Below are 12,044 nucleotides of genomic sequence, written 5' to 3' on the forward strand. Positions count from 1 at the left end.
CCTATTGTGCCGCTCTCGCTCGTGTAATTGTTTGGTAATTCATCCATGCATATCCCCTATGTAAATGGGGTAACCATTGTAAACTGTTTAGTCTGGTATTGATATTCTTGTAAGCCCTACAGTAATTAAAACTATTTGTCCTATTTTTTAGTATTCTAACTAGGGCAAGCGGCCTACAGTATGTAAAAACTAGCACTGTGTTCCTTATTTAGTATGCAAGTCTAGGCCTAGGCAGCTGGATAGGACAGGTATTTTTGGTAGATTTTCAATTCGAGATGGGCTTCTTCTCAAGGTAAAGCCCATTGGGCTTCTGTCTAAGGGTTTATGGTATGTAGTGGCACCAAAGATTCTCTGATAGTAACTTGTTTATTAGATAATTAAATTGGCCTTTTTTCACAGGTAAAATTTAAAGAAAGAACTCATCATGTTAGAAGGAAGACATTTAGTCAACAGATACACGCTTACAGCGACAGTAGGCCTCGGTGCAGCACTCTATCAAGCTGAGATGTTGCGGATTTCGCTCTCCGTAGCTGTCTATGTCGTGGTGCTTTTTATTGGACTGATCATTGGTTTTTCTCTGGTGGCATCTTCTGGGAGGCAACGAAGACCATCCTCTGGGCAGAGTCTTCCATCCTCTTCTCAAGCTCTCATCCTGAAAATGATGGTAAGGTAGAACTTTTTGAATAGAGGTCTCCCTCCAATTAAAGACCAGCTAGTGTGGCCGGAGTTTTCCATGGTCTTTAGTAGCTTTAAATAAATAAACATAAATGGCACTGATTTGTTAATTTGGGACCACATGGAAGTGGTTTTTAATTGGAGGTGATCTTTACTTTGAGTGGTCTTTAATTAGAATGAGACCTGTATTCAAAAAATTGTCTTGTAATATTAATCAATAGGACAGACTAAGTTTTTGATATTGAAGTTAAGGGTTCTTATCAAAGTACAAGCTCATTGTCAGGTTCGAGAAAAATGCGTTGAACGTAAGACTGTAGTGTTAGTCAGGGGCGTAGTGCCTTTCTCTGGAGCCATGTTTGCTCTAGACAAATGCTGTTGTGCTACATGATGTTCAGAAAACATCTTGTTGTGGCGGCATTCTATAAAGATAATTTTAACTAGTCAGGCACTACAATATCTTTTGCAGGTCTGATCATTAAGTCTTGGTTTTACTGAAGAAATTTTATTATTTGTTGATTATGTTTATTATTTCAAAGTACAATAATATAATTATACTATTGTAATACTATCAATACTAACATAAAGATTGTATAATTATTAGGCAAATATTATTAATTATTATACATTTTCTTGCTTTAGGAAATGCTAACAAGAAAGAAAAAGCGAAAACGAAGGGGCGTGGTGATATCCAGAGCCATGGATAAAGCCATCAAAGAAGGTACGGTATATTATATAGTCAATCAATCAATCAATCAATCTATCAATCTACTTATGATATGCATAATACAATTATCAATTGATGCAATAATTACCATATTCATTTGATTTCCCTATGAATTTGATTTGATTAAATTTTATATTCTATGTTGATTTGATTTGATATTATTGATTTTGTTATTTAATTTTATTTGCCATTAATTTGGATTTTCTATAACCATTAGTTAAGATTTTTTTTTTCTTTGATTTTGAATTCCCCCTCAGAGAGCAAAGTTAATTGTATGTTATGATGATTGCATAAAATTATAAAAATACCGTAAAATCTCGAATTGAAGCCCTGAGCTTCTTTTTTTTTGCGAACTTGGATGGGCTTTTATCGAGATGGGCCTCTTTTCGAGATGGGCTTCTTCTAGAGACTATTTTTGCAATGTAAAGAGGGGGTGGGGCGTCTTCTTTTCAAAAAGAATGCTGTAAATTTTGTGAATTTGTACTATAAAACAATAAATAAGGCCACTGTAACATCAATCTGTACCTGGAGTGTATTTAACTGGCATTAAATCAACTAAACTACTGTATAAACTGAGCTTGTATTCAATTTATAGCTCATGCTATTTTGAATAGAAGCCCAGATGGGCTTCTTTTCAAGGTTAATTTTGCAAACTAAAGAGGGGGCTTCAATTCGAGATGGCTTCATCTCGAGATTAAGCCCACTGGGCTTCAATTCAAGGTTTTATGGTATGGGAACTGAAGCTGCATATTGCTGCCTCTGTTTGTGGATGTTGGTGCAATTGAAATACATACACAAGAAAAATTAATTCAAAATGTTAATATTGATTACTCTACATCTGTCTCTTATACACATCTAGATGTGTATAAGAGACAGGGATAGGACATGTATTTTGGTAGATTTTCGATTCGAGATGGGCTTCTTCTCAAGATAATTATGGTCTGGTACAGAGACCTTGGCAAGGATTATACCACATTCATATCTGCTCTGGAGTATGTTAATATTTTTAAATGTTTAGTCTACCAAAACTTTGGTCCATATTCCTTAAAGCAGGCAAGATGACCAACAGATAACTAGTGATGGCCATGAGATGGGGTAAATTCTTGGGTCACAGTAGCAGGTGCAGAGTTAGGGTCAGAATTTATGGCTAAAACTCTTCCCCTTTGGATTTAAGTCTGACAGACAATCTCTATAAAAACCACATAATTTTCTATATACCACTATATATTTTTTTTTTGATTATTATACTGTGTAAGTATTCAAATAGTTTTTATCTGGTTTGCTTATAATAATTGTTGATAACATAGACAAAAGCTTACAGTAAGTTTACATCAAATTGTGCTTGGTGTATTATGGATTAAACAGTTCTAGAATTATTATACATAATGTGGTTTAGGTTTTTTTCATTTTAAAAATTTATTCTGCAATTTTTGCAGAATAAATGTGATGGTTTTTCATGACAACCTTACAAATCACAGACACATCTTCAAACTATTTATTCAGTTATTTTTCATTTTCTATAATATTTCAGAGACGATATGTGGGTGCTGATTACCAACTTGGTTATAAGGTTACAGAAAGTGGATATGGTAAGTTTCAGTAAGTTTTGGCCAATCGTAAAGCCTCGCCAATATGAAGGCGAAAAACCACGTCTGTTGGCAAATTATTGCTAGGCCCTCACAAAAAAGACCTTAAACCAAACATACATTATAGGCTGTATTAGTAGCAACTGTATGTTCACTGAACCATAAAGGCTTGTGGGTCTCTGGATCAATTTCACTGCTATCCTTGTTTTTCAGCTTGAGTAGTTAACTTGCAATTAACCATTTATTCCTGTAACCATGTTTATGGGAAAGGGTTTTTCCAAGAATAGGGAAGAAACAATGGCATTTTATGGAGTATCAGACCAGTGACCAATCAAATTATGTTATTCAATAGGCGTGCCAGAATACATGCATTTCTTAGAAGAACGCATGTTTACGACCGCACACTCGGACTGTTGTGGTACCTTAGTAACGGTATCCAAGGTAGGGGGGGTGGAGCTTAGTGGAACAGTCCATTTTCTCAAGTGTGAGTAGTACAATGTCTGTTGGTACATATTCATACAGAGTTAGTATACAACAAAAGTATTGATCATACTAAGCTGATTTCATTCATCTAGGTGCGGTTCATGGCCCTGGATGTTACTGAAAAATTATGTGATCACTTCAGGGAACTTCGGGAGACATCACCAAGGTAACTGTACACTTTAACAGCTAATCATAAGAATGGAAAGGCCAGTAGTTTTATATTTTTAACAAGCAAGTGATTAATATTTGGCTCATCCAAAATTATGCTTGTATGTGTTCCAACTTTCTATTAAAAAAATGCACATTTTAAAAATTGTTATTACAGTACTGAAGGTGGAGGGAAACTACAACCTTTCCAGTTGCACCCCTGTTTAAAAAGTGACGTTGCAGAGACAGAATTCCTACGGGAAGCAACTGAAGTTTTACATGTTCTATTGTTGCCGGAGAGGATAGCCAGCTCCGAGACTGCACGTCATGTCATACGTGAAATAGTGACATGTTCAGGTGAGTTAACCAGATGGTGTAAACCATGGAGGTATTATTGAGAAGGAGATCACTCGAAAAAGCTACGCGCACGCAGCGCTATGCAAATGAACTAAGATCAAGCTGCCGAAACGCGTGAAGAACGTTTGCGCGATGCCTTTGAAGTCCCATGTGTTCCCCGCCATCAAATTTTCAGCAGGCATAGTTTACCAAAAAATTGAACATGGCGAAATGGAGAGCACCTTCTTTTCTCGATGCGCACTACATACAGTCAATCACTATGGCTGCGCAATCGTTTTCATTTTTAAGCTGATACATTTATCTCTCATAAAATATCAAATATATTAATATTTTCCACCAAAAAAAGTTTTGAATTTAATGGAACATTTACATGACCTTTAAAAGTATAGTATATTTCAACTTCAATTTCCATAAATTGGCCAGAATTCGCCAATTCTAATTTTAACAGATATTAATTAATAAATGATTGAGGATTATAATAAACTAAGTCATTTTGGGGTTAACGAGGGTTAACTATTCGAAAAATCAATCCAAAATCTGAGTATTGTTTCCGAGTGATCTCCTCAATAATACCTCCATGGTGTAAACTAAGGTGGAATTACTGGGTTTTAATCAAAAGCAGGTAAATTGGGTTTACACATGTTAGTTAACCAGGTGGACTGAACTACAGGCAGGTAGGTAGAGCAGCTCGGGTTATATAACCTGGTTTATTGAAATTGGTGATTTAATATATTAGTTAACCAGGTGAACTGAACTACATTTAGGTAGGTAGAGCAGCTCAGGTTATAGAACCTGGTTTATTGAAATTGATCTACACATATTAGTTAACCAGGTGAACTGAACTAAATTTAGGTAGGTAGAGCAGTTCATGTTATAACCTGATTTATTGAAATTTGATGATCTACACATATTAGTTAACCAGATGAACTGATTGGTACAAGGGAATTCACTTGGTTATTATTCTCCCCAAATGAGTGAAGCTCTTGGGAGGCTGTTGTTTTTACCTATGTTTTTCATGCTGTCATTGTCACTGTCGTGGTTGGTCATTTGTTTGTTACCACGATAACTAAAGTTTTTGGTAAGTCTGATAGGTTTCAAACTTGGCAGAATCCAAGATGGCAATAAGAAGACAGAGCGTATTGTTTATTTGGTACATGTGTGAATGTGCTAATTGCTCATTTGCATAATTAATAATTCACTAATCAGGAAAATTACGCTACATACTATCATATTTCCCAAAGAAAATTTCTAATTTGTTTGAAATTATAATATTTTTTCATGTTGTCATTGTCCCTGTTGTAGTAAATTGTTTGTTACCACAATACTTAGGTTAGGTAAGTCTGAATGTTTTCAAACTCGTACTTACCAATTCTCAAGAGAAACATCACACCGTGAGAGGCCTATGCGTTTACTGCACAGCGTAAAAGGAGAATTTCTAGTTCAAATACAGGTAATCAGCACATATTACTTAACCAAGTGAATGATGTGTGTTAACCTGGTTAACTTATATGTACAGTAGTTGATGTTGCATGGGTTAATTAACTAGGTTAACTGAACAGTGCAAGTGAGTTAAGGCGAGATTTTTTATACCTTGTTTAGCAAACCTGCCATTTGCAAATATTGATGATTTTTAATAAAAATAAAATTTTAACGGAAATTTCATAAAAAAATAAAAGTTTTAAAAAATTTTTTATTACACCCTCCGCCGCTTTGAAATCTCCAAAGATCTGATAAGATATGTATATGTGGCAAAGACAAGCCAAACCAGTCACTCTTCGCAAAAATTGATTTTTAGTTGTTAATTCATGGTTAAACAGTAAAATGAGAGCAAGAAAGTGGTAAAACAATCATTTAAATCCGACATTTTGTTATGAAGTTACAGGAGTTAAAAGAACAATCAGTCTGCAATGTTTATGATTTTGGGTATTTCTCTGGCAGAAACCATCAGTAAGTAGTTAAAAATTTTAGCTATAACATTGAAAATGAGGAAAATAACATCATAGCATGATATATAAATATATAAAAGCTAGTTTAGTGTAATAAAAAGTTTTGCCCATTATCTCTGAAACAGGATTTGCGATGAGTGACTGGTTTGGCTTGCCTTTGCACCTATTTCTTCCTAATTATATAAATTTGAAGCATTTACCCATTCCATTTTACATTCACTAATAAAATTTTATTTTCATTTTCTTCTCCGTGTGGATGTTATTGGCAAAACTATTTGCTATGTAAGAAAACAAAATTTTATCTTTAATTTTATTTTTATTCTGCTTTTTCCGATGATTTAAAAAAAGAAATAAGTGCGCTAAACAAAGAATAAAAAAAGTCTTGCCTAACCTTGTTTATTCTTTGCAGGAATCTTTAGTTTACCCGGTCTATTAAATACAGGTGATCAGCACTATTACTTAACCAAGTGAACTTAATGATGTAAGTTAACATGGTTAACTTAAATGTAGTTGATGTTACATGGGTTAGTTAGCTAGGTGAACTGAACAGTGCAAGTGAGCAACCTTGTTTATTTTATGCAGGAATCTTTAGTTTACCTGAAAAATATTATATTTTATTTTTGGTTTCAGTCATTAAGCCAGCTATTGATATGCTATGCAGTCCCAGCTATGTGAACAACATTCTCTTAATGCACATGGAATACACAGAGCAGTTGGCAAAGAAACACAATCACAACTACATGTACTCATCAACCTATGAGGATTTCATAAGCTGATCAACAGTTGGCACGACACCCAAGAACTTCAACAAATCAGGTCCTTATTTTTAATTTATGCATACATTCATGAATAAATTATTCAAAATAGTCAATGTATTTTAAATTTAAAATAGATCAATAACTGTTATGACACCCAAGAACTTCAACAAATCAGGTTCTTATTTTTAATTTATGCATACATTCATGAATAAATTATTCAAAATAGTTAATGTATTTTAAATTTAAAGCAGATCAATAGCTGTCATGACACCCAAGAACTTCAACAAATCAGGTCCTTATTTTAAATTTATGCATACGTTCATGAATAAATTATTCAAAATTGTCAATGTATTTTAAATTTTAAGCAGTTTAATAGCTGTCATGACACCCAAGAACTCTAACAAATCAGGTTCCTTATTTTTAAATGATGCATATATTTATGAATTAATTATTTAAAATAGTCAATTTAATATCATGTAGGGTATGTTAATATGATGTTTGATCTATTTCCATTTTGTCATTGGCATTTCTTGCCCAGATATGCGGTCATTGCATTTCTTCACTTTTTTCTTTTTCAGTCTTTCATTTTTCAATGATTATTAAGATATAGATATTTGAATATAACATTTTGTAAATCATATCAAAGTAATAAAAAAGGAAGTTAATCTTCTCTAATTATAAAAATAATAATGATGAAAATGAGAAAAATAATAATTAAAATCTTATAGTAATGATTAATTGATTGATTGACTAATAATTGATGATTTCTTCATTTCTAGGTGTCACATTTTAACTGAAATTATGCAAGCAACCAACATTCAAAATATGAAGAAAGCAAAGGGATTAGAAGTAGGAACAAAGACATCAAAGGGAGCTGGTAAAGGAGAGCTGTTGAAGGCACGTAATCTGAAAAGGTACCTCAACCAGGTAAGTTTTAGATCGGCTCAAGGAGAGGAGGGACAAAGCACTTGGTCCCTACTCCTTATTATAATACACAATAATTTTCTAAAAGAAGACACCCAAAAACTAGCAAAATATAATATAATTTCTGGTTTTTAACTCATGAATGTAATGTGCTACTAAAATTCACAGAGAATTTGAGTAATATAACAGGATATGGCATTTTGTGACTTTCTTCTTCTTTTTTTAGGCACACAATACATGTGCCGAGGATTGCCAATAGCGAATATATCACTGTCCTACTTGTAGGTGACAATCCCTTACACAAGACAAACATACACACACGATGCTTTACACAAACTAAATCTCAATATGAGATTTAGGGAGTGGAGTTGTTTTGGTCGTGAGAAAAATTCCTGCAACACTGACAGGAATTGAACCCAGGCACCATGGATTGGAAGGCAAGCATCTTAACCACCAAGCTTTTTAACTCCGCTACATTCAACCACCAAGCTATTCAACTACACATTCAACTCACTCTTAATCAATTGCTAATACACGTTGCCACAACGTTTTGATTTGTTGTTACGCCACTATAGTAAATATAAAAATATGATAAACATAATATAAACAAGTATATAATATAGATATAATAAATACTCTGTGCATTATTAATTGTTTTCCTTCTAGGAAAGTGTCGCTTTGCAAAAGCTCACTGTAAACGGCGTATCAGGCAAGTTGGGGGCCCCGAGTATCAGAGGTATTTCCGCAACTGGGACGAGGAGGATGGCGTGGGACCAATGATGGTCATTTTACTGGAGGAGATATTCCAGGACAAACAGCATTGGAATAATTCAACAAGTTTCTTCAGAAAGAAGGAAAGGATGACCTGTTGAAGTAGGTTTTTGGAACACATTTCATTCTATATTTATGTGAACACATTATTATCACAGGTGTCCCAAGTTTCCTGCGTATCATGAGAAGCGCCTGGAAGCACTTCTTCAAACATGCAATTATGAAACATGTAGACTTGACAACTTGACCTTTGATGATTAGTGTCCAAAATTTACTACAAACACGTAAAATATAGTTACGAGCCATTATCGTTATTATATAAATTTTGGTACAAATGTAAGCCGCTCCGGACCTCTTTGTTTTTCTTCCTTCCTATCTTTTTTTGTAGACTTCAATAAACAATAACATAATTGTAACATTAGTTACTACTTGCTATATTTAAGTATTATTAAATATTATTATAAACTTAGATGATTATTCCCATAATATTTGTAATTTTAAATTTATACTTAAATAATTATAATTATTAACTCTAAATGTTAATTGACATAGATTAGATCAATAAAAAATAAACGTAGTAGTCCATATCTATTCTTTAATAAGAATAACATTTTTCAAACTTCTAATAAATTTTATATAGCCGGAGTTAGTTTAGACCGCCGGAGTTAGTTTCGACCTAGGCAAACCTTGCTAAAAAGGTGCACTTTCTCCATCAAAATGCTTCTTCTAAGAATGGAATGACCTGTTTGAAGCACGAACTCCTGTAGACCAATCCCAGTACCATTATGATTTTTATCATGCGAGAAATCCACTCATGATGCATTATTACGAAACGTAGGAGAGTAACCCATAACTCGCGGCTGAATTGCACATGGGCATGATTCATGACTAACTAGCAGCCGTAAAGAGTCGCTTATCGTAGCATCACTTCATTCCACGACAGGTGCTCAAATGAACCATAAAATCGGGTAACTTCATACTCTTCCGAAAGATGCAATGGGTTATTTAAAGTGCACACGAGTCAGATGTGTACACTGGACCTCCATTTCCAAGTCCTTTTCCGAGAAGACTTGGTTTAAAGAACCGAACTATTGGCGAGGAGCGGCTGGAACCACCGCTGATGTTAGGGCTGTAGTTAGCGGCGCCCCTGCCTTGATACTCGACTCGTCTATAGGGGTCTGAAGTGTCCCGCAACCTGTGAAATTCAGACAGCCTCCTGCACTACTTCAACCAAGCAAACTTTTTTTTAAACTAACCCAGCTCCCAAAAACTAATGATATTTGCATGTTTTTACTGCTGTATTATTCTGAATACAGCTTGCGATAGGTATCACAAAGTGCAGCGAAGTATAATTGGATGTGTTTCGTAAGCTCATTTAAACAATCTTTCGGAAGTGCCCTCTTTTAATTTGTGCCCCCTGTTATGGTGGTGGTGGTGGCAGGTGCTGATTGCGGTGGTGGTGGTGTTTGTGGTCATCAGTGGTGTCAGTCATTTGTGATGGTTGATGTGGTGGTGAAGTAGAAGTCAATCAATTAAATCAGATTATGAAAATTATTACTTCGATTACATTAATGTGAATTAAAGTTGCACATGGAACTATACGTTGGGGTCAGGGTGCACAAATGGTCACCCTTGCTCAAATACTATTAAGGTGATAGATATAGGACGATTGTCGCTTATAACAAAAGGATAATAAATTGTATAAAGTCAACTTTCAATTATTGTACACCATTTTTTAGATATATACATATATATATATATATATATATATACACACACACACACACACACAGAATACAAGCTATGTGGCTCGGTTCCAGTAGATACAGAGAATATTTTGTCATTCTTAACGCGTCCTACGAAATTCTTACGAGACAAGACAGCACTAGTCCGTGAATTTGTGAACAAGATCGGAGATCTAAAGATGCAATCTCTACCGTGCATCAGTGGCGGCCCGCTGGATCTCAATAGAGATTCTTTAATATATAAATTTTAAAAGGCAAATGAGAAAACCCATAAAACAGCAAACGGCCACATAATGCAAAACTATTTAAAATTAAAACGGAACAGTAGAGAAAATCCGATCAGAAATGACAAAATAAACTAAGCATCCACTGGAAGGAATCCCTATATCTGCAGACGGATCCATTTCGGCCTTCCAGGCCTCATCAGTACAGCTAGGGTATAGACCCAAACGACACGTTCGACCAGCTTAAGTAGGGCCCAAACTAGTCCCACGACCACTAATGATTAAATAGCCAAACCAAGGCAATATATATACACAGCCCAGGTGTGAATATATATATATGCCTATATTTATTGTTTTGATGTTATTTTTTTGTTGATGTGTAAGTTTTAATTGGAAGGGTAAGAAGTGTACATGCGGAGAGAAGAGGAGTACTTTGAATGTTGTTGCTGAAAATAAGGGAAGATAATAAGTTTTGTGGAATAACACTTAAATTTCTATGAAAGGAAGGGAATGGAGGAAGGGAGTAATTTATATATATATAGTATAGGTAAATATTACCGTTTACTAAGAAAGATTGTATTATATTACAAAAAATATTTGGCAGTATATATCAAGTTTTGACATGGTCAAGAAGTACTCAGCCATTCGGAAAACAGAAAGCCCAAGTTGCTATAAGCCCAGTTTGCTCCTTCAATGAATGGGATCCTTTAGAAAAAGTGATCGTCGGACGAATTGAGAACGCCACCGTTCCAGAATTAACGCCAGAAATCTAGGTAGGCCAGTCATGAATGCTAAATCTATTCATAGACTCTGTGACTGATAATCAGAAAACTTCAAACTTCATTTCCGCCTGTACTTAGCTTGACGATGCATGCGCTGACGTATGCGGAATGTTCGGCTGCATTTTTTGAACCGATATTCAATTCCCGATAGTTTTCGGTGACAGCCATGCTGTAGAGAAAATGCAGCGGTTTTTTTTTTTGGTTTTTTTTGGAGCAAGGCTTAACTGGCATCAGACGCAACCACAGCTGCAAGCTGGTGTTGATGCAAATAAAGAAAACGAAAGACGTCCATTCCATTTAATTTAACTGTAATTTCTTTCTAATTTTGTGAGCAAGATGAGCTGCGTTAGGCATGTTAGCTGCTAATTCATGGCTTAACCTTTTACGCAGCGATAACTTCTTGAGTTAAAAGGCTATGTTTTCACTCCCACACACTTAAAAGTAAGGGGACCTAATCTATTGACGAACACGATGGCCCTACTGACTAAGGGAATGAACCAATGACGCAAGGGTGGTTATGGTTTTGATTCTTGATCTTGGTCTGTAAAAACGTCATAATATAGTAACTCTGTTTCTTTCTAATTCTTTACTTAAGGCTGTCGTCCCCGAAAACGTTTTTTAAAGAGAACACATGAGGAATTTTAGAACACGAAGGAGTGAAGGTTCGACGACCCTATGTACTTGATCATTTTAAATCGTATTCCACGCCTGATTTCAGCTCGACGGGTAAGTAAACGGCATGACAAGTTCATTCAAATGCTAATAGGACAATAGTATATTAGAACTGACTATGCATTTTTATTGTTGGTGCCGCACAGTAGTGTTGGGTCTGAGATATATCTGGCCTTAAAAACAAAAGGGTTTTGTATCCAAGGTACACAGGGTTATCGTGAGCAGCAACAAAATGTGGCTTGCAGGTGTA

General features: G+C 35.1%; 1 protein-coding gene and 1 pseudogene across 1 annotated transcript; both read left to right on the top strand.

The window, feature by feature from the left end:
* The first annotated feature begins 2,335 nt into the window (after positions 1-2,335).
* Positions 2,336-8,411, top strand: LOC117123827 (sorting nexin-25-like). The gene is made up of 7 exons (XM_033269853.1): positions 2,336-2,391; positions 2,931-2,988; positions 3,561-3,634; positions 3,794-3,972; positions 6,549-6,734; positions 7,456-7,603; positions 8,267-8,411. The coding sequence occupies exons 1-5, from the start codon at positions 2,336-2,338 to the stop codon at positions 6,692-6,694; spliced, it is 513 nt and encodes a 170-aa protein (XP_033125744.1). The 3' UTR covers positions 6,695-6,734; positions 7,456-7,603; positions 8,267-8,411.
* Positions 7,478-12,044, top strand: part of LOC117123828 — a 6,515-nt pseudogene continuing 1,948 nt past the window's right edge.

This window comes from Anneissia japonica, unplaced genomic scaffold (genome assembly GCF_011630105.1).
Source record: "Anneissia japonica isolate Jap-2015-1 unplaced genomic scaffold, ASM1163010v1 scaffold287689_len26059_cov116, whole genome shotgun sequence".
NCBI classification, from domain to species: Eukaryota; Metazoa; Echinodermata; class Crinoidea; order Comatulida; family Comatulidae; genus Anneissia; species Anneissia japonica.

Bases quoted from the DNA above. Each gene is read 5' to 3' on its own strand.
- LOC117123827 (XM_033269853.1), top strand. From the start codon at position 2,336: ATGGTCTGGTACAGAGACCTTGGCAAGGATTATACCACATTCATATCT. The intron at 2,392-2,930 runs GTATGTTAATAT...ATAATATTTCAG, and splicing joins ACATTCATATCTGCTCTGGA to AGACGATATGTGGGTGCTGA. The intron at 3,635-3,793 runs GTAACTGTACAC...TTGTTATTACAG, and splicing joins CTTCGGGAGACATCACCAAG to TACTGAAGGTGGAGGGAAAC.